This window comes from Nelusetta ayraudi, unplaced genomic scaffold (genome assembly GCF_046127955.1).
Source record: "Nelusetta ayraudi isolate G7.1 ecotype Tasmania unplaced genomic scaffold, CSIRO-AGI_Nayr_v1 ptg000005l, whole genome shotgun sequence".
Taxonomy (NCBI): domain Eukaryota; kingdom Metazoa; phylum Chordata; class Actinopteri; order Tetraodontiformes; family Monacanthidae; genus Nelusetta; species Nelusetta ayraudi.
Window position 1 is genome coordinate 1,574,735 of NW_027466055.1, and position 26,228 is coordinate 1,600,962.

General features: G+C 45.5%; 1 protein-coding gene across 3 annotated transcripts; it reads right to left on the reverse strand.

Moving 5' to 3' along the window:
* Positions 1 to 592: 592 nt before the first annotated feature.
* Positions 593 to 24,922, reverse strand: homer2 (homer scaffold protein 2). 3 transcript variants are annotated; one of them, XM_076047965.1, is made up of 9 exons: positions 24,741 to 24,922; positions 15,589 to 15,745; positions 9,994 to 10,125; positions 9,565 to 9,657; positions 8,752 to 8,891; positions 6,384 to 6,540; positions 5,694 to 5,804; positions 4,199 to 4,279; positions 593 to 1,795 (listed from the first exon to the last, which is right to left on the reverse strand). In XM_076047965.1, the coding sequence occupies exons 1-9, from the start codon at positions 24,782 to 24,784 to the stop codon at positions 1,607 to 1,609; spliced, it is 1,104 nt and encodes a 367-aa protein (XP_075904080.1). In that variant the 5' UTR covers positions 24,785 to 24,922; the 3' UTR covers positions 593 to 1,606. The 3 variants fall into 3 exon arrangements, with proteins under 3 accessions (XP_075904080.1, XP_075904088.1, XP_075904099.1); XM_076047973.1 differs by lacking the exon at positions 24,741 to 24,922 and adding an exon at positions 24,007 to 24,551; XM_076047984.1 differs by lacking the exons at positions 15,589 to 15,745; positions 24,741 to 24,922 and adding an exon at positions 24,007 to 24,553.
* Positions 24,923 to 26,228: the final 1,306 nt, after the last annotated feature.

Genomic DNA, 26,228 nt, shown 5'->3' on the forward strand with positions numbered 1-26,228 from the left:
AAGAGACATTGGTTCAGGAAGGAAAAGGAAGGATCATACATTGTGTTACCCAGGTTATTTATGAACAATATGGCTGCAGAGACAGAAGCAAAAAGTCCCCTTGTAGTTTCAGTATGTCGACATTATGACAGTGATGGGAAAAATGGACTTATGAATATCATAGTTTCACCCCCTAAATAGACCACACATGTGCCTTAGCTTTAAAATGCACAATGAATCAACGCGTTTCCCCAAAATGCCATCCAGGAACATTTGAATCTTCGTCATTTGGTATATTTCAGATTATTGTACATCGGTGGAAGCGTAAGGTTTAGGTGGTATCTTCCAGAATATTGCAAAGAGGCACCAAAATAAATAAATACGTTGAAAACAAGGAAACAAACAGAAAGTGTGACTGGTCGCAGCGAAGAAGGCCTGCTGTGCTCTCCACACGTTCACCTCCTCACTCCCAGCACATCGGCAGCCTCTGGAGACGCACATCTCTGCTCTACAAATGGACAAAACTATAGCATTCACACAAAGTCCTTAAAGCACTACACTACACTCGTAAAATTGGATTCTATTTGTTCATTGTTTCCCCCTCCCACCCCCCCCCGGTGCTTTAAAGGAAAGCTCTTGAGACAAGAGATTCCCTTCTTTATGCAAACATTAATACCAGTGTTCACTCGGAAACAAAGCACCCACAAGAGACGTGAGCTTCTGCTTCTCAAGAGTTTTCTGTGCAAACGTGTGTCACTCGCATCCAGAATGATGACGTTATTGTCTTCAGTGTCACAAACTCGGCTCAGTTTCTCCCCCATCTCGTTTCTTTTCAGCAGTAGGGAACCTTTTTTTTTTTTCTCTCTCTCTCTCTCAGGTTCTTAAATAAAACAGAAAATTCAATGACTATAATGGTGACGGTCATCATTTGGCCACTTCTCCTCGCCAGGTAGAGATTCACCTGGAGGCACTTTGTGTTGTGGCCCTTTGTCACACGCGTGCACCGTCGCCTAGCGAGTGAAAAACTGCCACCTGCACACCTGAGAAAGACGAGAAGCAACGACACGGGACAGCCTGGAGAAAGACGTCGCCTCGACTTCTGGGAAATTTCTTACACCAATTATTACTGGAGTGGTGCTGGACAGCCTTTGTGTTGTCAGTTTCAGCCCTTAGAAGTCGTCCCCCCTCCAACTCTGAAACTCAAACTGCTTGCGACGGAACGCCGCAGCCCTCACAAGTACAAGAAACAAGAAGACAAAAAAACCCCCAGAAGAAAACCCAGAATGACAGACGACAGAATCCAAGCACCCACCACCGGCTTTGTACACAGACTGCCCCCCCCTCCTTGCACAGAAAGGATAAGATAGTGAAGAGTTTGACTTGATAAAGCTTTAAAGGGCCAGCGCCCGTACAGAGTCTGCCCTTCCTGCTGCCAGGCAGAGTCTCTCTCCCTTGGTCAAAAAAAGAAAGAAAGAAAAAAGAAAAAGAAAACCCTCTCTCTATCACATGGTGGTGTTTATTAGGAGTCGAAGCCTTGGGAGTGGACGTCACCTTGCGCGGGGGGGGGAGGTGCCGCGTAGTTTCTGACGTACTGCCGTCGACCCCCGTGACCTCTGAGCCGGCCTCCTCAGTTGTCCACGCCCAGCTTGGACAAACCCTGCCTGAACTCGTGCAGCTCGTCGATCTTCCCGTCCAGAATATCCATGAACTTCTTCAGCTCGCCCTTCATGTTGCCCTGCTTCTGTCGACTGTCGTCGATGTCCACCTGCAGTAATCCTATCCTGCCGTCCAGCTCGCCGTTCTTCACCTCCGCAGCCTGCCGACCCAAGCAGAAGGAGGGAAACTTTTTATTATTCTCGTTATTATTTTCACCAATTCATTCATTATATTTTCACCTTTGCACTTGGACAAAATAATAATAATGACAAAAAAAAACAAAAATCAGCTTGACCTTTCAGTCGGAGGTCACTCCGTCTGACACCTGCCTTGCAAACAGGCAGCTTTAGAGCACAGGTGTCAACTTCAAAGAATGTACTTGTATTTGGCCCGCCAGGCAATATTTATTGAATATTAGAACTGCGAATACTACAAATCCCAGATTGCTCTGCTGGTATTCTAGTAGATTCTTGCGACTCAAAGGCGTGCGCTTGAATGGTTGCACCTTCATTGAAAGACGTTATTATTACTTAATTGGTTTATTGTTGTCATTTTATTTTCAAATGTATTATCAGCCCGTGGAAAAAGGTTGAATGTTGAAACTTAAATCGGAAGGCTGCAATTAAAAAAGATTTGCATAAAAGATTATTTGCAAGTTATTATTTTTGCTGTCTTTTAATTTGAAATTTGAGTTTGCATGAGTGCAATATGAAGTTATTTACAGCTTGTTTGGGTCCATATGAAAGAATTCACCGTTTAATCTGGAAGAACATTTTTCAATGTTGGCCTGAGACTTTGTCCAAGTATTAAATGTTGGCCCCACTGTGTGTTTGAGTTTGACACCCCTGCTTGAGAGGCCCAAGTGTTTCAGCAGGCACCGACCCGTGGTGACACACCAGTGCAGAAGATAGCACCGGCAGGGTGGGGTTTAAAATAGGAGCACCAAAGGGGTGCAGCGCCTGCAGGACTCCTGAAACCCGACCACCAGATGGGGGAGCTGACTTTAAATAGAAAGGGTGGCGGGGGGGCAATGATTACAAACACAGAGGACAAAACCATCACACTGTTCACTCTTCACACAAAATGCAATAAGAAGTAAAATCAAGGGCCAAAGCAGCAGCAGGGGAGCCGTGCTCATCAAATCACAGTCACAACTTTTGAGTGTGATTTCATTTTCACGACATCTTTCTCCGACTCTTCTGCCTCGCTGGCCGGTTTGTTCACAAACTACTTTCTGGCTCAGGCGTGGGCAAACTACGGCCCGGGGGCCAAATGCGGGCCGCCAAACTTGAAGAAATGGTCGGTAGGTCATGAAATAGCTGGAGTTCATCCATGTTTTCGGTGTTTTGAGAGTCATTTCAATCCAGAGCCAAACACCGTGAGGCGTCGTACGCTGATTTTGTTGCAACTTTGCTTTGTTTCCCTTTCACTTGACACTAAAGCAACATGTTTTCAACATATCCCAGGATAGATTTTCTCTCCGCTGGGGCGGCTCACCAAAACACTAAATCCATCTGCTGCTGCTCCGGCCCCTCCGCCACATTTTTAGAGCCCATTGTGGCCCCACCAGTCAAAAAGTTTGTCCGGCCCTGGTGGAGCTGCTGTGTCACTCAACCATCCAGCAGGCTGCTGCAGAACTGAACCAGACAGCCGAGCTTTGTACAGGAATTCAGGCATGCCTTTGTTGCTTTTATTCTCTGTGTTTGCCCAACCCCGCAGGAAGAAACAACGAGGCAGCGCCATGTATGACAAAATCCAGCTCTGATTCAGTGGATTCCGATCGGAGACCGACGTCCCGACGTCCACAGAGCTCACGTCAGCGCCCGCTCCTCCTGCGCGTCGTCATTCCTCGCGTCTGACAATTCTGGTTCTGCGAAGACGTCGACGTGTGAGTCAGTCAAGAATCAGCCTTGGAAAAACGGGAAACCGCTGCGCGCCAGAAGAGGAGGGAGGAGCCGAGAGAAAACCTGCAACAGCGTAACTTGGCGCGGGAACACCCGGCGACAAACGGCAGGTGCGGTCAGTGAACGCAGCACAGCAGACATCAGCTGCTGGCCACCACAGGAACAGCCATGCGATCTGCACCTCGAGGGGAAACTAATAAGCCAGAGTGGAAAAATTCCTGCTCCGCTGATGAGTGGGAGGGAAACCTTTTCAAAGAGGCAATAATGCAACGGACCTTTATTAACAGATACAGCGATGACTGTGTGTGTGTGTGTGTGTGTGTGTGTGTGTGTGTGTGTGTGTGTGTGTGTGTGTGTGTGTGTGTGTGTGTGTGTGTGTGTGTGTGTGTGTGTGTGTGTGTGTGTGTGTGTGGTGGGACACGTGGTGGGAATGTTGTGTCACCGGCCCGCAGGCTCAAATAAACAGAGCCGAGCTGCGTCTTTATGTCCGTCTGACAGCGAGCGCACGCCTCCTCCCCCCCCTCCCCGGCTCAGCGCACGTGTGAGCCGGAGGTCTTTGCGGACGTTACGCTCCCGTCGTAAATCACCTCGTAGCAACAACAACAACAACAACAACAACAACAAGAGCGACTGCGCTGCCGGGCAGCTGTCAGACCCACCTGCAGCTTTTCTGTGACGCTCTCGCACTCGGCCATGAGCTGTGGGATGATCTCCGCCTGCTTCCTCAGGTTCTCCAGCTCCTGGGGAGGGGGGTGGTGTGGGGGGGGGGGGGGGGACACAAGGCACGTTACAAATTGGTAAGGAAGGCATGGGCAAACCACGGCCCATTCCTGCTTTTTAAATCCGGCCCGCCGAGTTTAAAGAAATTAGATCATTAGTAAGTCATAAAAAAGCGGTGTTTCATCAGATTTTCCAGTCATTTCAATAAAGAGCTGAACACCGAAGATTTTGTTGTAACTTTGCTTTTGTTCATTTTCAATTGACATTCAAGCCACATGTTTCCTACGTATCCCAAGACGTGTTTGTTTTTTCATCTGCTGCTGCTGCTGCTCCTCTGTCACATTGCAGAAGCCATTGTGGCCCACGAGTCAAAGGTTTGCCCACCTCTGCTGCAGATCTTAAAGCAGCGGTGTTGAAAACGAGGCTTCCAGCAATAACCAAGCGTAAAAAGTGATGCACAACATTTGAAAAGCGAGACAAACGCAGTGTTCTCCACACTAAAATAACTCCCATCGTGTTTACGGCTCCACTGCACTCTCAGTCTCAGGCGAGCAGCGCAGAACTTGAAGCTCCCACGATCGGCTCCATTTTCCAAACCGCAGCCGAGAAGGAGCGCCGGACTCTGTGCAACGCCGCGTTAGCAGAACCTCTTGTGTTACTTCACAGCCGGCCAGCGTGGGGTCAAGACCGCAGTGGATATTTAATAATTCAAAGGCACGTTTTTAATTGGTGGAGTGAGTCACTGGGTGAGCCTGAGCCCCTGCGGGCTGCCTGCTGCACGCTGGAGCCCCTTCGGTCAGTGTGAGAGGGAGTTTAGCAGGACGCTGCTGCAGCTTTGGCCTAATGAAGTCGTCTCCAGCTCTTTGAAGCACTTCCTCGCTGTTTACATCTTCTGTTTATAATAAGCATACAAACACGTGCACGCACAAACACACACACACACACACTAGGGAAACTTTAACGCAACCTTTTCTGCTAAAACACAGCCAGAATGTCTTTCCTCTCCCCTCCTGTGTCCCCTCGCTGGTCATTAGTCATTTCAAGGGTTTTTTGCTTGAAGTCGATTCTCATCAATTTCCTGTGGCCGAGAAAACGATTTGACCCTGCGCGAGCGGAGGTCAGAGGGCGGCGCCGAGCGCCTTCATCCTCATTAGAAGCAGCAGCCCCGTTGCTCTCTGCTGGGCAGCAGACAGCCAGTGTGGATCAGGGATGGCAGATGCACTGAACAATAGGCAACCGTATCAGTGCCAAATTTCCCTGCTGCTCAGACAAGAAACACAGCTAGCCTGTGAAATTTTACTCCATCAAAACATTCGTGAAAAAAAATAAAATAATAATGATCAGTGATGGGCAGAAGGGCAGCAGCAGAAGGTAAAAAATAAAATAAATAAAAATAAAATACAGTATTTGTTCATTTAAAAAAAGGCGCCTCACCTGCTCCTTGTCCCTGAGCTCGGCCTCCAGCTCCTGCACTCGCACACCCAGCTGGGCGTTTTTCTGCTTCTCCTGACTGGCTTCCTGACACTGCGCTTCCAGCTCTGCAATCTAGGGGAGAGAAAGAGAGAGAAGAGCCTCTGTTGAGTTGAGGGGAAACTTCCTCGGCTCTCTGTAAAGAGCGGCGCTCTCTCAGACGTGAAGCCGACACATGTTGGAAAAAGTCATCCTGCAGAAGAAGCAGCAGCAGCCCGGCCGCTCTAAACTGCCCACATTGATTATGAAACTAAAAATTATTCTATTTATAGCGGCGTCTGGTGCAGGGAATACTGAAGCTAACACAACCAACAGGGCTTTTCTTATGCAGAGAGGGAACACAGGAACTGGTGAAACTGCTTTGTTAAAAAGGCCCCAGATGTTAAACTGATGAACAGATTTATTCCTTTCGAGAAATTCTATTGACACAAAATCAAATATGAACTCAGGGGTAATTTTTCACAATTATACTTTAGTTTTGAAGCAGATTTTATCCATTAAAAACAAAGTGAAAGATTGACACAAAAGACCATTGAGATTACTTTTAATATAATATATGAATACATGAACAAAATTAAAAACTTATTTTCTCCAGAAATGGTGGTGAACAGAGGAGGGTGTCTCGCCCCCTGCAGGGCCTCGCGAGCGCGTCACCTTTTTCCTGAGTGCGTCGCTCTCCTCCTTGCAGGCGGCCAGCTGCTTCTTCCAGCTCTCCACGTTGGCCGAGGACTCCTGCAGCGCGTCCACCAGCCTGGCGTTGTTCTCCCTCAAGGTCTGCAGCTCCGTTTCCCACTTCTTGGCGTTGGTGTTGCTGCAGCCAGATTAGAAATGCAAGGGAACACACAGACAGGTTAGTGGCGCCGCTCTGCTGCCCACTGACCTGAGGTTTAATGCTGCAGCTTCTCTGCCGTCATAAGTATTTAATTAGTGCTGATGTACATCACACCGTCAGGAGGAGCTGGGATGAAAAGAACTAAGTGAGGTGAAGGTCTCCAAGGTCTCATGAGCCGCAGCCTGCACTGCACTGCACTGCACTGCACTTTGCCATCTTTTCATACCGCGGTGTGTTGCTGTCTTATCAATAGGTTGAACGGCTTGTGATGTATATTTGGTATGCATCGCTGTTCCCTTCTGTATGCATGGCTGAGCTGAAGTGTGCCGCTCTCGATGAAATGTGGACCGCCTTGCATGCTGCAGTCCACGGCTGTTTCGCCCCTGTGACACACTTCTAATCCTGCAGCTCTGGGAGCGCCTGGAAAGCAGCCCGCCAAGAGAGAAAAGAGGAAATATCGGCCTTGACGGTAAAACAAGCAAGAGCTGTTTGGTCATTTTGATAAAAAAAAAAAAAAAGAAGAAAAAAAGATATAAATAAAAAAAACACAAGACCATTCCTCATATCTGAAAAAATGGAATGGAATTCAGTGGACCACGAAGTTGAGATTGTTCAATTCCTGCAATTCCCTGATGATTGAAAAATGTTCAAACGTCATAGTGGCATTTTCAATATGTATGTACTGATACACACAAGACAAAAGATAAGGAGCAAGTTTCTTTTTCGCCTGGAAACAAAATCTTCACACATTATTGGTTGAAACTACAACACAATGTTATTTACACCTGCTGGTTTCAAGAGGTCTTCATGTGGTTTTCTGTTCTTTCGAAAACATTTGTTTTCCTACACTGCAATTATATAGACTGGCACTTTAGTTCCACGGCACCAATAAAAAGTGTTCTCAGTCCATCTGACCCGGAAACCCTCTGGGTCAGTTTAAGGCCATCTGGAACCACAGCTGTTGTTTCATTCAATTACCGATTTATACACATCTGGATGTGGATTATTCAGTGGGGACGACCAAGCAGAGCCAAGCAGAGCCAAGCAGAGCCAAGCAGAGCCAAGCCGAGCCAAGCAGAGCCAAGCAGAGCCAAGCAGAGCCAAGCCGAGCCAAGCCGAGCCGCTTCACTCTGGACCAGATGAGATGATATCTGCCCATCAAGAGAGTGCATGTTTGAACCCATTAGAGTTCGTGTACATTTCCAAGCCATTCTGCTGGTGCGATGTATTGTGTAAATAAACTGATTTTATGATGCATAATCGTGATGGTGGGTGAGAGTCGCGGCTGCTTATCGCAGTGCAGCATTTGCTCATGAGACATTTTCCCCCATTGCCACCTTGGTTTGTTTACGTCGGTGCAATCGGATTGGAAACACCTGTGCATCCGCCGTCTCTCTGCCCCCGACATTGTTTGCGCAGATTAGACATTATCACCCATCTGCAGAATAATCTGTCTGAACGCTAGTGCATGCAGTCGTGAGGCAGCCGCAGCGGGAAAGGCCAGGAAAAAAAATAACTTTTGACGATCAGAATGTTGTAATTATTTTTATGAGTGGTTTGCTGATAAGCGTTATCAGCTGCTAACAATCTTTAGCTTTTTAGCTTTATGATAATTGCTTCAGTAAAGACTTAGGTGGATGAAATATATCTACGTGTGTGTATATGCATACACTACCAGTCAAAAGTTTGGAGACGCCCTATGAATTTAATATCGTTTCTTTCATTCTCAAGCGTATTGACATCGCAGTTTCTCACTGGGGGCATCAAAACTACGTATGAACTCGCATGGAATTATGCAGGGAACAATAAAAGTCTAAAATAACTCAAACACATTTCATATTTAAATGCTTCAAAATAGCCACCTTTCATAAAAAGCAGATTTAGAGTTATTGAATGCGTTTTCCTTTGCTACATAATGACATACTGTATATCTTGCTCATATATTTCATGTCTTCAGTATCTATCTGCAGTGGAGAAAGTGGTAAAGATAACAAAAACAAATATTGCATGAGAATGTGTGTCCAAACTTTTGACTCGTAGTGTACACACACACACGCACACACATATATATATATATGTATATATATATACATATATATATATATTTACACACACACACACACACGCACACACATCACACACAAACAAGTATGTACTCGGGATGTATTGAACAGCAAGGTGTCCTTGTACCTTTGCTCCACTTCGCTCTTCAGACGCTCGTTCTCGCTCTGCAGCACGGCCGCCTCCGGACCGACGTGAGAGATTTTCTCATCGTCCGTCCCGTTGATGCTGGACGCCTGGCCGGCTGACGGGGTCTCGCGTCCGGACTCCTGGTCGGGAAGAGAGGCAAGACTTATTATGGCTTTGACGGTTGGTTTTAGGAAAAAAAAGAAAAAGAGAGAGAGAGAGAGAGAGAGAGAGAGAGAGAGTGGGAGAGCAAAGCGCTTCAAAGTGTGACGGGTTAAACTTAACAAGTTAGCACTAAGCTTCTTTTTGTGAAAGTGGTGTAAACACTCTGACACGTCAGCTGTGACAGCAGAGGGGTGGTGTGTGTGTGTGTGTGGGGGGGAAATCGCTTGCCAGTGTTTATCATGTCATACGGCTCAGCTGGTGTAACCGTCTGCGAGCCGAGTCTGATCCCTGCCATCCTCAGGCAGAGCGGCCAGAGAACCGGCCGGCTGGCTGCACAGTGGATCGCCCTTCAAACAATATCCAACTCATTTAAATGAATAACCCACTCTGATAGGCTTCTCTAGGCCAATGTAAATAGCCTTCTACCTCATATAGTCATTTATAATCTAGCAAGAATTATTTTTTGGGATGCAACAAATGAGATTCTATGAACACATTTACATTGACAATGTAATAACTTCAGCCGTTCCTCCACAGGAACTCTACAGCATTGAGGAAACCAGGTGGCTTCTAGTTGTGCCTCGACAGAGACTGAATGTGGCTGCGGTTGGACAGCCAATCAGAACGTCAGACAGCGGGCACACGCTTTACCTGGGAGTGATTGCTCGACGTCTCCGCCTTGTCTTGAGATTTGTCCTTTGCCAGCTTGGCCGCTTCTTTCACCTCCTGGAACTTCTCAGCAAACTGTAATGCGGGATAAAGCATTCAAAGACGTGCAGCGATTTCAGCAGAACAAGAGAGTGGCGGAACTTTGCAGAGTTTGAGGGAAAACTGAAAAAGGGCTGATTATTGAAAGGCCGTTGTACTGTGAGTATACACCTTTAGTTATGTATTGATGGGCAGCATGCTAAGCTTTCACCAAGATAAAAATCATAAATCAAGCCAATTTTTTACACCGTAGACCTCGAATGGAGATAACAGTTTGAATATATGAAACAACCGGAGATCTTCTCCTGCTGGGTCTCCTTCAGAATCCTCTCTTGGCAGCGCACGCGTCCTCGACCCCGTGTCCCTCCTCACCTTGGCGAGCTGCTGCTCCGAGGCGAAGCCCAGGCCGAAGACGGTGTTGGCTCGGCTGTCTGCCCACTGGCCAAACTTCTGTGACGTCTTTGTGAAAGTCATGTTTGGCGTAATGGTGCTGTTAATAATAACCTGGCAAGACAAAGTAACCATTAGAGGTGTCAGACTGCTGAAAGGGTTTCTTTGATCGGCATTAAAAAAAAAAAAAAAAAAAAAAAAAAATTCTTTCTTGTTTCTTCGAGACAAATGAGAAGAAAATCTCCAGAAGCTGTAGCCACTATTCCCTGAGCGGAGGACAATGCCCTATTGTCATACCGTTCATACCAAAGTAAACCTCTGCCGCTGTTCCCACCCCAACATGCTCATTGAAAGTAAAAAGATTGATTTGCGTGTCCAGAAGCCTCCGTTCAACACTGCAGTCTGGTTTCAGAGAGATCTTTGAAAGGCCACCGATTGTCTTCTCCAGCCTCTTAAAACATTCTCTCCCTAATTTTGGGTGCAATTGGTAGATCAATGACAAAGTCTATTATATTACATTCCCCTTTTCAATAGCAAACAGAAAAGAATTGCATGTTGTAGTGACCGTGTGCTCTTGCCTCGAGGTTCTCGCAAAGCAAAGCCACATTGCAAGGTCCTGCTTTGCTTTTAAAAAATTGTCAAGTCGTGTCTTTGCTGGTTTCCCAACTGCTTCATGACGACTTCACGATTACTATGGGCTTGTGTGATAAATGTTGAATTGAACAGTATTGTTATTCTAACCACTGAAGCAACATGGGCCAATCAAATCCTGCCTTTGTCTTTAGCACCAGAGAACGCCCCCTCATTTATTGATGACATGCAGTCACTCGGGACACTGAAGTGGCGAGTGCAGCAGCAGGACAATACCACAATACTTTGACAGAGCAACTGTAAATTAAACAGTCGTTCAAAGAAATGCCACCGCTGTACAGGAGGACGCAGTACTGACAGCAGACGCACGCATCTGAATGGTTGATAAAAAACGCTGCGTATTCTGCAAGTTGTGATGTATTAAACGAGCAACAGAAATCTCCCGCCCTGGTGGCTACTGACCCACTAACCCCTATGTGCTCAAATTACAAACACACCTGTCGGACATGCACAGTGAACCTGCAGCTGTCCAAATCTGTAAGCGGCACATGCCAGCGTGGGTGCGAGCCAACGCAGCCGTCTGCAGCCGTGCCAGCGTCTCCACTCGTGTCACACAAAGTGTCAACAAAAGGTTTGATCAACGCGCTGAAACTAAACCGTTAGAGCTTGAACGGCCTCGTCTTCGTCTCAACTAGACACCAAGATGTAAGAGAACCTAAAATTGACGCATGCAAATTAGCCCGGCAATTAAGAAACAACGGAGGACACTTTAATGACAGAGCAGCCCTTGTTTCATAGCAACATGGCTCTGATCGCAGGATTCAACCACTCAAAGCGCTGACAGACCCGTGTCCTTCCCAACGCCCCCGGCGTCTTCCTCTCATTGCGGCTCGTTGAAATCCCTCACAGTCTACCATTGGTTCAAATGGAGGAAGACAACGCGAGAAGCACATTAGCATATGATTTGGCCACGGATGTGACAAAGGGCAGGTGGGCTCGGAACAGTTTTCCTGAGAGAGTTCATAGAAAACAACGTGACCCTGCGTTGCCCCCGCTGCAGATCCACAGAGTGAATATTTAACAGAGCTGAGGGGTGTCGGGCGGCTCACACAAAGGTGTTTTTTTTTTGCCGAAAAAAACAATGTTGTATGAATGTGAGAAGCTGTGTGTTGGGATGAATCTTTAATGCTTATTATGGAGGAAGTGGGCTGAAGTCTTGCAGCATGAAGAGACAGTTGCATAATCAGCCACTCGGGCGAGCGCAGCAAGTACACACACACAAACACACCGATCGCAAACAAAAACACAGTGAATTTCTTTTCTTTTCTTTTTAAAATTGTACAAACACCACAGGGACCTCATCTACAGCTCATATCTAGAGCTGAACTTTATTCATTTCATTTGACCTCTAAGTTGCAAAGTTTGTTTATTCTCTTTTTTTCAGATATTGTGTTAAATTATGCACAAATTTGTAGGGTGAGAATCCTCAGCTTCAGCGTTTTTGCCCTGCGATTGTTGTTTATTTTCCAGCTGCCACAAGTTAATGTACATATTTTGTGCTGATCTTTGCTCAAAATGAGCAGATATGGCAATATAACTAACCCGCTGAGTTCAAGGCCAAGTGTCAAACAGGGATAAAAGGCTGCAGCCACATGACGCAATAACTCCGCTAATAAACTGTAACCCAATTCACTCCGATATGACCGGGCCCTGTTCTGGAATGTTTAAATCAATGTCCGGTGCCTCTGCAAGCCAGTGCATGACTGTGTGTGTGTGTGATGGGAGGGGCGGGGAGGTGTCAGAGGTTGGGAGGGGCAGAGTGGAGTGACGCTGGCAGCTGTGCCGCTCGTGTGTTGGGCTGCAGATCAGGTGGCGCAGGAGACGGAGAGCCGAGGCCCCGCTGGCCACCAGGAAACTCAAAGAGCCGCGAGCTGACGGAGAAATCGCACTCGGGCCGATTAGGTGTCTGCAGAGGACCGGGAATCTGCGGCGTTGGTAGGAAGGCAGACGTGAGACGAGGGAAAGAGGGAGGGACGGAGGGAGGGGAAGAGCGACGTTTGTTTGCCAGAAGCCTCACTAGGAATCCTGGGCCCAGCTGAAACTGGAGGCTGCAACAGGAACGAGTGAAATGTTGATTTGGAAAGAGATTCTTACAGTTGCTCAATAAGTGAGCCGCCGCTGAGTCCACAACACAATGCACAACTCTTTGAACAGTTTTAGTGTTTTTTTTTTTTTTTTATGTAAACATTGACAAACGGAAAACATAATTAGCCGGCATGACAAACAGCAGGAAGCGGCAGCTGTGTGGGACGGCCACAGGTGAGATGATGATTGTTGAGTTCCTCTCACAGCCGGGACAGAAGAGTCCAGATTGCTCATCTTGCAGAGGTGTAATGAGCGCGACATGGCGGATAGAAAAAAAAAAAAAATTCTGCCAATCAATGAATTGACGTGACGCAAATCTCCTCATTTATTTAGATTATGAATGAATTTATTAGAACTGTGACGACCAAAACACTGCCCCCGGTGGCAGCAGCACGAAGGGAGAAGAGTCAGCGGGCAAAAGTGGAGGAGTCCTTCCCTTCAGCAAACTGACACAGCTGAATCACACTGCCAATTATCAGCTGGTCATCTTGTATCATTAATGCTCTAAATCTGGATACAGACTCCTCACTCTGTGATTCTAAGACGGGACGAATCAAACCAACCAGTAAGCAGCCAACTTAAAGCCATTCCAATTCAGCAACTTGACAGAAAAACAGCTTTTAGTTCACCAGCTCCGAACAAAGAAAAATAAAATTCAATAAGATAAAAACAAACTCGCTAGACAATGTTATAGTATGGCAAGTCGTGCATGTACAATGTCTCTCACTGTTGTCCCAAATCTGGGGCCTCTAATGCATGAGGTGAGATTCGGGAGCTGAAAGTGCTGATCCGCTGCTCTGCTTGTCGTATCACCGTCAGCGAGTGTTGCTCGGCCGCCGCCGATGGACAAATATAAACTGACGGTCTGTCAAGAGTTGCTGCGCGCAGCCTCACAGGCGACTCGGCTGGACAGACCTGCCCCCCCGCAGAGCCGGCGTACAAGCTCCAAACGATATTCAGCTTGTATTAAACATGACTGAGCAGTCGCTGGCTTGTGGCGACTCGGCTTCAACCCACAGTCCATTTGACGCACTCGTTTTCGTTCAACGGTGGAAGAGGGGCCGTCGACATGAGTCATCCATTTACCCTTTTACTGCTTTGTACATTTTAATCCTCCGCTTACATGTAGCAGCCTTATGCAAACAATTTATGACCGACACTGTTACAAAAGCGGAGATAAGAGGAGGTGGATGGCAGACAACAGAGGACTGTGTGATAAGAACACACAAATGATTTCTTGTGGCCGCTTCACAGGATTTTATGTGATTCTAACAGGGACTGGAGAGAGAAAAAAACAAACCCGACTGGTATTGTCGGGGTTGTCACTCCATAAGTGCTGCTTGATGATGTAACACAATTAACTGTTGCCTCTAGAAATGAGGAATAAAGCAATCTGGAGGCTAGTAAAGCTCGACTGGGCACCACAAACACAGGAAATAATGCATTTAATTTCACATCAAAGACTGTTATGTTCACTTAAGTACCACCCAGACGACTGTCTGTGTGGTGCTAATCAGATGGCAGAGGCTCTCTGAGCAGGCCGAGCAGAGGATCTGAATAGTATGAAATCTAATATGCTGGAGCCGTCACCCCTGAGAAGAGCCTTTCCTTACCTTTTAATGCTTGTCATGCAAATACTTAGCATTTAGAGAGGTCTGCGTGACAGTGAGCCTACATGCCGCTGTTGTTGGTAATCCTAAACGGCTCCTTTGGCAAAACAGGGAGCTGCTGCTGCTGCTGCTCAAACAGGAGGGCACAAACATACCCACACAATTACCACGCAGCCAGTCCCCAAAGTGGCTCTGCAGGTAAATTGCGTGACTGTGCACAGAGGTGGTTTCCTGTCGGCGTGAGCGCCGGGATTCCACCGACACGGCACTCAATCAGTTCTCATGCAGACGGAACACGAGCACGATTGCCATGGAAACACATCATCCACTCTTTGAGATGGCGGGAGAAGGTGTGGATATGTGGTTTAGACACACTTGTGTACTATCAGCTGTATTGTTTGATCCAAACACCAGGCACTGGAGATGACAAAGGAGACCTGCTGCGACCGTTAATAACGTTAGTAAAAGCAAATAGTCGGACCCACACGAAAACAGGTTTGTTTGTTTTTTATCAGTAGATGTGTTTCTAGAATTGTGCAATACCTAAATATCGCAAAAAACCACACCTAAAAAAACACCTAAACTTGAAAAAACCTCTGAAATATGGCTAAAAGGTTTTGATTGTTTTTTTCAGACGTATCCATATGGAGGCATATCGCAAAGGTGTCACGGAGAGACTTTTTTCACATTTACACATCACCGGACGTCCTGTACACTTCAAGTGAAAATGACGCGTTATGATTGGACGGAGGAGGAGACGGAATATTTTACTTCCAAGTAATCAAAGAGAAAAATAGAACAAGCATTCTTGACAACAACCAACACTGAACTGCAGATTTACACAAAGAATCTTGCACCTCCGGGTTGGTGCCTCGCGAGACGAGTTTTACGAGAATTATAGCTCACGCGCTTCACAACATTTAATGGAATCACCTGCAAATCGCAATTGCACTTTGTCGAAATTTTTAGAAATATCGCTTTTATTTTGCAAAACACTGCAATGGAAACGCAGCTGGTGAGCTCCATTCAAGAGGTGCCTGGACAAAACCGTCTTTTGGTACACAAATCCACACTGTTTGCATGTAGCTGAATGTAGGAGAATGTATATAAATATATATATATATATTTACAGCAGCAACATTCTCCAAAACCCACACACAAAACAGTACATGTACACACACACACACACACACACACACACACACACACACACACGCACGCAGGCACGCACCTTGCAAGCATCGACGCTGATGATGCGATAGCTGTTGCGTGTGCTGTCGTAAAAATAGGAGACGGTGACAGCTTGCTTGCTGGCGGGGACCCAGTTCTTCTTGGTCGTCGGGTCAATCTGGAAGACATGGGCCCTGGTGGTGTAGATCGGCTGCTCCCTGGAGAACAGAGGGCAGGGGACAGTGAGAGGCAGCGTGACACACGGAACAACATGCACCTCCGACTCAGACACATTTCTGCAGTAGAAACGCTCTGCTGTGTGTTGGGCTCGGACATTTCGCCAACAGACCCACTCGTTGTGGTTCCAGAGTTCCTCGGCGAGACCGGTGGGCAAAAATGCGAGACAAAAAGCTCTGATGCAACCCAAAGCATTTAGCGCATCAACACGCCTCCACTCGGGCAACACAATTCCTGCCCCCGTTTCTGATTCCTGGATTTCTGTAACTATGTAAAAAAAAATGATCTGGTCTATGGACAATAAATGAGGTTAAAAAAAAAAAAAGTGCTATGTTTATGGAAGAAACAGGCACTGTCTGATCAAAAAAAAATTCTGCACTGCATTTCAGCCAAACACACACACACACACACACACACACTCTCTACTATATTCTAAGCATACATACTGTATATATTTCTTATCGACTAACTCCTGTGTCTAAACGCCGTCTTTCTTTGTTGCGTCGTTCTGGAAATCAAAGTTCTTATACAGCGATGCCAATAAAGCAAGTGTTGTCCTTTCAGTTCATATTGCTTTGTATCTGACCTTTAGTTTTGTCTGGCTGCGGCTACTCAGCTGAAACTAAACTGTGACTAAAACAGCCGAAAGTTATCGCGTTGCTCCAATTAAAACACTGCTATGAGCAATAGGAGCGCAATAAGAACAAAAGGCATCCCGTGTCGACGGTAAAATGCTTCCAACTGAAATCCAGGAGCCTAATTCCATTAAGACCATAAGGGAAGCTGGATTCTACCAAGAGAGGAAATAAAATCTCCAGTCATCTTGGCTGAACAATATTAGAGTTCTTTTGACTGAGGACAGCACTTTATAGTTTGTACGCTGTGACAAATTTTTCGCTTGTAGTCAAGTAGTAATATGAAGATTTTACCTACATTCTAGTAACCTGAAGTCAAATGAAATCAAGAATTTATCATTCAGTTTCAACAAAGTTGAAGGTCAAGTCATCTCCTTTGAGCGAAAAAGGTGAGACGATACAATGAGGAGTTGAACACGTTGAGTTGAATGAATACAGATTGAAAATAAAAACGCGAGCATATCTGTCGTCATGCGACTTCAAAACACGCTAGACATGTTCCCACTTTCTTAAGACCTTTAACGACACTTAAGGCTGCTTTGAGTGAGAGGGCTGAGAGGAGGTGAAGACGACTCTGTCACGGCGGTGCAGAGGTTGGGAGATGGAAACCTACGGGATTCAATTATCCAGAGAGCTCACAATTTTCAAAGTGAGTTCAGGAGGTTGTATAAAGTTACAAGAGCGGGAAATAAGCAAGTGGAGTGGCTGAGTCACATGGCTGCATAGAAACAACACTTGAGAGAAGTGTTGATCTTGCTGCACATAAAAGCGTGAGGCCATAGCTAATTTTTGACTCAACTTTATAGCTGTAATAGACCCATTTTAATACCAGGTCAAAGATAAAATAGGTTCTGCTACATGCATTCTTGTGTTGACAACTACTACTATCCCATTTAAAAAAAAAAAATCTAATTAACAGGGCGTTATGCTGCTTCCCTTCGATGTGTCTGTATAAACAAGAGACATGGACACGTGGTCACCTGTGCCAAAACATTTTTCCTGCTGGTATTAATTGTACACACAGCACTGGTTCAGTATTCTTAAGTTACAAAGGTCATTGTCCACTGAGGAATGCTGCCTGTTAACGTATGAATGACACTGAAACTAAGCTCAAGAAACTTTTTTATTTATTGTCTGTTTGGGATGTGACAATCACTGGGACTTTAACTTTAACTTGTCTATTGTTATATGATAGAATATACTTGTATTATGATGCAATGTAGATAAAAGTCCAAAGATTATAGCACTGTGCTGAACCAGAGGGAATCAATGGAAATCATAGGGGGGTGGGGGGAACAAGAAAATGGCTATTGGTCAAAATTCCTTCCTCATAATAGAAAAAAAAGGGAAAGTGACTACAATTCTTTACTCAATTTTACGTCTTTATTTCTAACAAATCTGTATGTGCTTATTACAGTGTCAGTGACTAGTATCTACATGAACAAGAACGCTAGATTCTCTGAATAAAACGGTGCAGTCGACCTCCACAGCTGAGGGTTGTTTTTTTTTTTAACTACATGCTGAAGTACATTTACAAGGCATCACACTATTTTTAGCAGACCTCCCCAGGTTTAGATTGGGCCAGTCGTTCAGACCGGTGCGACTGATGGCGCTGAAGGCACCAGCGGACGACATTCCTCAAAAGTCAAAAGATAAACAACAGGGCTGCGACTGCAGACCTGGATAATCAAGCTTCAGGCTGGCTGCCTCCACTGACAGACAAGTGGCAGTGTAAAGCCATTGTGTAATTAGGCCTCCATAATTGCAGGCATATTTCAAAAGTGTGTGCACCTCGTCAGTCTCACTGTGATTGTGTCTTCTCACCGAGCACGTCGCACATCCAGTTGCGACAAAGCAAACCTCCCCAGTTGCTGGCTAACCGTGCTAGAACTGGAGCGTAGAAAATTTAAAAACAAATAAAATCAATAAAATGCCGTTTTTCTCGCAACTCCACTGAAATCATTTTGCACAAGCATGGCAAGAGGAAGAGCTCCATTAAAAAAAAAAAAAAAAAAGTGCCTATGGCATCAGTATTGTATTGCTGACACGTGACACGAGGTCAGTGGTTCAAAGATTCAGTATTATTATGTACTACTATCTTGCCCAGGGGGAAATAACGTTGGACAGACAGGGCAGCAGCCAGACGGCAAAAATTCATGAGCTAATAAGGTTTTAGTTTCCGCCGGGATTACAGCTCTCACAGAAATGAAAGCCTAATGATTTTGATGTCCCCTCTAAGCCTAATCTCAGTCTTCATCTGTTTTGGGAATAACAAAACCCATTATTCAGATCGCCGCTGTCGCTAAGCGTGCACATGCACACAGACGGTGACCTTTGCAGCGGCAGTGTGAGGAGCCAGCTCACACTGGCAGGGGGAAGAGCAGTGAAAGGCCACATCTGAACACATGGATGCATTCACACAACCGCTGGAGGGTGGGGGGGGGAATCCAGTGATCTGCTTTCCCTAGATAACAGTCATTAGGGTTGATGATTTTAAAGGATAAAAAAAAAAAAAAAAAAAAAAAGAGGGAGGCGTCACTGGGGATTTTTCAGCGGTGGGTCTGGAGAGTTTGTTCAGCAGCTGACTGAGTTCTCTGCCCCCATCTGGTGTTTTAAATAATTCACAGGTGTTTGAAGTGTGTGTGTGTGTGCTGCGGCACGGACAGAGTCACACCCCTTAGAATTGGAATTGCACGTCGACACACAACCTTTCTTTGAATGGCATTGAATGGGACCATTATTGTCTCATCAAAAACTACCTGCACTCGTCTGTGAGTACGGGAACCTGATGGACGAAGTTCAGGAATACACTTTCATTTATTTTACTTCAATGTCACCAAAGGTCACCAAACTGAAACCATGAAAAAGCTCAGTTCAGTTTAGGTTTGACAACTGCAAAGCAAAGTTACATAGCAACTCCATACATAATAGGAGTATACGAGAAATTAAGACAAAACTGTAAACAGCTGTATTAAACAGTGCTTGTGTATTGATGTCTGGTGTTGAATGGGCAGGTTTGGTCGCTGAAGACGTGACGGTAGTAGAACGACAGCACCGGCTAAAGTGAAGTTTGAACGATCCTGTCACACGCGGCACCGTCCAGGGTCCTGCTATGAGGTGTGAATAATAGCGGGCAGCTTGTAGCTAAAGTGTTTATCTGCTGTCATGTTGCGTCCGTGTTCTGCCGCTGCTCCACCTGTAGAATTCAGGAATGTGTTTCCACAGCGAGGGGAGAAAACAGGCCCGTCCACATTCCTGAGTTTTTAGAATGCGCTCGGAGCCCAGTCCTCATCAACAAGCTTTCCCTCATCAATCACAGTCAAAAGCGCCCGGTCAGGTGTATATTCCCCAGCTTCACTGGCTGTGTGTGTAACACGCGGGCAAAAAGTCGAACGCCGAGCTTTGGAAGCGCGTTCGGCGGGCAAACGGCAGCGTCAGCAGCTTCAGATTTGTGCTCTCCAACATTCTGTACATTCCATCAGAGAGTGAGCTCAAAGACTCCTCATCATCAGGGCCCAGAGACACACAACAGGCACAACAGCTACACAAGGGTACAATATCGGCTGGCAAGCGCTGCTATCTGGGACAAAATACATCCACTTTAGGCGTCAGGCTGCCTTTCTTTTTTCTAGGCTTTGTAGTGCAACATTACGAGACACAATGTTGCTTTAAAACAGTCATTGCTGTTTTACGACTGTTCCTGGTACTCCATGATTTTTGTTTCACTTAGTGTGAACACATTTATCAGTTTTTGATTTCATTCATTATTCAGGTGCATTCATCAGGGAGGCTCAGGCCTTTAACAGCACAGTTCTTTAATATTGATATTATTTATTTTATGATTAATTATCGTATTAATATTAAGAGCAGGTTTTGTCTTTATTGTTGGAGTTGTGCTTGCCTGGTCTGCCTCGAAACGACTCAAGAGAGAGAAACACAAGCACAAAACCTTGCCTGTACGACAAAATAAAGCGCGAGGATTAATGATCTGTGGATTGTGGGAAACTCAAATTCTGATCGTCCTCGAGGACCAAACCAAGTCTTCACAGTGCTTTCAGGTGAAATGCACCACATTTCTAGTGTCCAGATAAAAAAGCACACACAAATCCAGCAGTCTTCTTATGAAAAGGAACCATGTGAAGAGCACTACAGCCTCTTTTTAACGTACCGATGCACACAGAACACATTAGTGCTGTATATCAAGCACTCTGGGACCAAATACAGCAAGTTCAAGTTTCCTCCACGCGACAAGAAGTGCCATTGACTCCAAGTGGTGTGACAAATAGAGAAAATGAGCAGAAGTTTAGAAGTTTGAATTTAGTCAATACTCAATAGCTCCAGTGAACTGATGGCAGGTACGGAGACACATCATTCTTTACTCTCTCTGCTATTGCTAATAATAATGCAGCAAAAGACTTTTAAGCAAACTCACAGTGAAGAATCTCCACCAATTCTGTCAGAAAGCATTTTTTTCTTTTTTATCTGAGTCATGCAGTGCAAAGCACTGATAACTCTGGCCAACAGAAAACAGTGACAAACAATGTAGCCCTCATTAGTCAACATTAAAGCAGTGGACTTAATATTATAAAATCTCATTAGAGCAGCACGGAGGCATTAATTTATGAGAACAGCAGCGTAAGGGCTTGTTGTCACTTTTACCTGCAAGGTCTGCTGGGAGCAGAGCTGCCTGTTAGTGAGAATGTCCTTTAGTGTGCATGAATGAGCAAGGCAGGTTGGAGAGCGCGGCTACACACAACACGCTCAACACCAGCCGGGCTATTATTGCATTAAAAATGCAGTTGTATTATTTAAAAAGCCTTTTCAGATTATTATTTTTCTTTAACAAAAGCCAGAACTTTAGCGACAATGTGACCTACAGAATAATGGAACTACAGTGTGTTGAAGACCTGAAAACTCAAATTGTGAATTTTTTATTTTATTTTTTTTTACATTGCACCTTCATTAACAGTGCAGGCAGTGTGCTTATTTTAAATACCGGATCCCAATTTGTGTCCTCGGGCTCTCAATTTTCCATTTGGAACTTCATTCACTTCTACATCATTTCAACAGCCATTAAGAAACACCACATCTATGTGTGTTCCCCGTTGTACACGCCGGTATAGCTGCGTGACCTGGTGACAGACACACACAATATGCCGTGTGATGCAAGCAATGCGCCAGATTCAAAGTGGAAACTGCAGCTCGGTCTCGTGCGTCACGGTAAGGTCATAGAAAGCGCGGGGTGCAGAGTCCGACCGCAACTAGCGGCTCAGAGAAAAGGGAAACGAGGAAGTCTCAGCAGAAGCACAGCGAGGCAGCAGATGGCCTCCTAGGCCTCCACCATCTGGTAAGGAGACGTCCAATCCTCCATCGCTCTGTCCCTTTTCATTTGTCTGTGGGTCTTAAACGGTGGGACCTGATTCTATAGCCTTACTACACGTCCACACATTTATCGCCAGCCTGTAACAACACACACACACACACACACACACACACACACACACACACACACACACACACACACACACACACACACACACACACACACAAACACTGGGATGAGGCTTAAGAGTGCACTCTCCTGCCGGGGCAGCCAAGAGACCCAGTGCCACGTCACATATTGCAGAGCCTAATCACTGTTTAGCTGTCACTCTTTGGCTGCCCAGGAGATTAACATCTATCCCTGTTTGAGGGCTGCTCCATGCATGGCTTATTTTAAATAGCAATATGCTTAATGTGTCAGTGTCTGAGGGACAGCTTTGCAGTGATCAGATGTGCCTGGGCAGTCTGAACTTTATTTTGAAATCATTTTCATAGGTTTCAGAGGAGCTCTGCTGACCTATACTTCCAAGACTGAACGAAGACCATCATTTCTCACCACGAGCAGCATTTCCTCATTAAATGCTGAAGACTTGGCATGATTGCTCCACTGTGCAAATCCTTCAAACTTGATTTATTCAGAGACTGGTGTAATTTCAAGTTGGTACTGATGGATCAGGATCTGACTTACAGCGAGAAAGGGTCAAAATAAAGACACATGGTGGGTGTCTGTGAACACACAACTTCCTTGCTAAGAGAGTGGGTCAGACCAAAGACTATAAAAAAGGGACCCCATGCCTCCCTGCTTGGCACTCAGCATCAAGGGTTGGGCTTGGGGGATTAGATCAGAGTGATCCCTGAGTGCCGCACCTCCTCCTCCAGAACAGGTATTAGGTATGTGAGACCTAGTGGGACTTGAAGTTTAATGATTTGTTCTACACTGCAAAAATATTTGGAGATCAACAATGCTAACCTATTGACAAATAAGCCGCAATAGTAGTTTGATGGGAAAAGTTACCACTCCATTTTTAATAGAAAGGGAAAAAACAAACCATTGACGCTAAAAATGACAAACGAAATGTAGCTACAAGTTTGGGAAACCCATCAGTTAAACTCAACAAGTGGCTAAAATGAACTCTCTGTGTGCACTGTAGTCATGGACAGGTGGTTGAGAGACTGCTTGAAAATTCCTGGGAGCCATTTGTTACCGCTGTGCCGAAGATATTTCGCCGTCAAGTGAAACTGTCGGTTGACGCTGACTGAAACCAAGCAAGTGACTAAAAGATAAAGCCAGAACGTGTTGTCATGTTTTTGTTGTCAGTAAAGGTGTGACAGGCTGTCGTGACGCCAGTCCACTGAGCCAGCTAGTTTCATGACATAATACCGCCGCCTCTGTGTTGTTTCAAACCTGCTTGATGAGTAATCCAAAACTCAGAAGAAGTCAGGACTGCTCAACTGGTTTTTAACATATTGAGAGAGAGAGAAAAAAAGGAGTGGGCGGTGAATTTCGATTTATTACTGAATCCAAATGTTTACCACATGCCTCTTTAAGTCCTTTACAACGTTACAATTGTTGCAACGTATTTGATTGTAAATATTATTGTGGTTTGCTGGAATAAAAAAAAAAAAAAAAAAAAATCCAAGTCACAATGAAAAGTTATTTCTCGTCGGAAACGTCCATAATGTATGGAGGAATAAGCAGAGCTGCTGATTGCATAACTATGGCATTGTGCCACACGGTCAACACACGCACTGTAGATTATTATGGAGGCAAAATCATATACTGCAGCCTACACTGTGGGCAAATGTGGGTGTCGGTCTGGCACCTCCAGCACCGAGCACAACGCATTAATACGCGCTCCCAGAAGTGCGTGATCCTTCGTAATTAGTGGCCGCCGCCGCCGACTTTGACGCCTCCATATCAGAGCACTTTCAAACCCAAAAAGGGAATCAGTGACGCGCTTGAAGTCCTGTGCAAATATTCTGCTATAAACCAAGACCTAATACGGGATCAAGTGGGCAAAATACAGCGAATCAGAGGAGACAGAATAAAGTCGCCCACACAGCAAAAAAATAATAAAAATAAAACAACAATACGATCACAAACTGTGGACTTGACAAGCGGTCGGCTCGCGATGGCAGAAACCCGCTGTGACAATCAAATGAATTGAGCAGCTTGACAGTTGTCGATGTGTTCACCGCACGCACACACGCACACACGCACCGCACCGCGCCGCGCAGGTGTCATTCGAGGCACTCTGAAGGACAGAGCTTCTTCGATTACTCACCCCATTGCCGCGGATCTGAGGGGAAAAGGTTCAATTTGTTTTTCTTGATTTTTTTTTTCCTTGATTTTTTTTTTTTTCTGGAGAGGGGTTGAGAGGTGTGGAAGAAAACAAAGGTTCGACGCGCAGTCAAAGTCCACAGATGATTAGCGCTGTGGCGTGTGAGTTGGTTCCCCGGTGCGCCAGCCACGAACAAGTCCTGTCGCTGTTGCGCGACAGCTGAAATATGAGAGCACTTCTTCGCAAACTCGATTCTCCGGGTTGTCAAGATCAGTCTCGCCTCGTCGTGCGTTGGAAGTTTCCTCCCGCCTCTCTCCTGTTTAATTGCCCTCCACTTGAGACACAAAAATATCTAGAGATTCTTATCCAATGACCACTTCTCCCAGTTTTGTCGCTTCACCCTCCGGCACCGATTAATTAAGTTAAAGCTCACGTTTCTTCGCTTCGTTCGCTCGCTGCGCCGAGTTTCGTCCTCCCTAACGGAATGGTGTTGCGTTAAAGGGCAGCAGCAGCGACACTATGCGGCTCGTCTACCTGCTCACACACGGGTTTTTTTTTTTTTTTTTTTTTCTCGGAGCCACCCACAATGTCCGCGCTTTCCATTAGGGGGGGGGTGTGTTAGTCCCGAGCTGGCGCCCAGAGGGAACCCGGGGACAATTCCAATCGACCGCAAATTAAAGCAGCGTGCTGTAAAAATCAACTGACAATGGCTGTCTCGTTAATGGCGCAACACTTACATATTCGGTGGGACTGCGTTGGCTTCCAGTTGACACTTTGGCATAAATTCAACAGATAAACGCAGTGCGTGCGGTTAACCGCCTCTACTGCCCCTTGCAAAATATGTGTACGACATAAGATATGGGTTATATTTCAACTACGGGCTCTAAATGTAATATTTCTGAGACAATTTAATATTCAACGACTTTTTTTTTGTGCCCTCCAACAAACAGAAAAAATAGCTGGGATCAGCCGCTTAATTACGTTCAGGTGCGCGCGCCCCCGGAACCGTAAATACGAATATTTGTTGTTCCGGGGGGGAAGTATTTCAGAGACGTACTAGAAGTTCATTCCTCAGCACAACGATATATTTCTGTGGATATATAATTACGTGTAAGTGTATTGCAAAATGTAATTATATAGTCTATAAAATGTTTATACCCATCTAGTATTTGTAAGCGATGTTACGTATAGCTGTGTATGCGTACTAACTTTGATCTACAGTCGGTAATCTAAACCCCAGTAGACCCCACCAGTTGTTGCGGTTCCATTGGGATGTTGCTCGAGATGCAGGGGCCAAATTTTTCACTGTAAAATCCACCTGCAAATGTAATTAAATACGTACGTAACCGATAAAGTTATATATACATATTGTGCTGATATTTGCAATTGCTGTCGCAGTATGGGTGAGTCCACGGAAACCATTCAGGAATACGAGGAGCTCTTCGCCCACCGATACACCTCAGAAGATCATGAGTATCAACAGTATCGGAGCCGACCAGCGGATCTTCCTCCTATAGTCGAGGACTGGAGGAGCCGTGGAGGAGGAAACCATCGAGGCAGGGACAATAGGTAACACTTGCCAGATCGAATCCATACCTACACTCATTTATGTCATAATTTTCTTGATAGCGACACTAATGGCGAGTCAGTGGTGATAAGCGTAGCATTATTTGGTCCCAATTCACGCAGAAATAAAATATTTCTATTTTGTTTTACCATGCAAATTAGAAAGTTGAGTGGTTTCACACAACGGCTGCCTTTCATTCCGTATCATCAGTAGTGACAGGAAAGGTATGAGAACAGAAATAATGTGTGGTGCAGAGACAGTGACACAACAAAGATCTGATCAGAAAAGACGAGAGATGGAGCTGGTGAGTGACCAGGAGTGAGTACATTAGAGGCACAGCACTCACTCGCTGATGTTTTAGAGATAAATTCAGAGAGGCCAGACGGAGATGGTTTGGTCAGGATAGTAGAAGGATGCTGAGGCCCAGAGGAAGACCAAAGAGGAAGATCTGAAGAAGAGGAGTCAGAGGATTTGGTTAGATGGAGGCAGATGATTGGCTGTTGTGACTCCTCAATGGAACAGTGGAAAGGAAGACAAGATGTGTATATTGATACTGTAGGTTATAACCAGTTGTTATCTGTTTTTTGTACTTTTGGTCTGGCTTTCCATTTACTGTGACTATTTACTCCTTGCCCCCAAAAATAATGAGCAGCAGAGC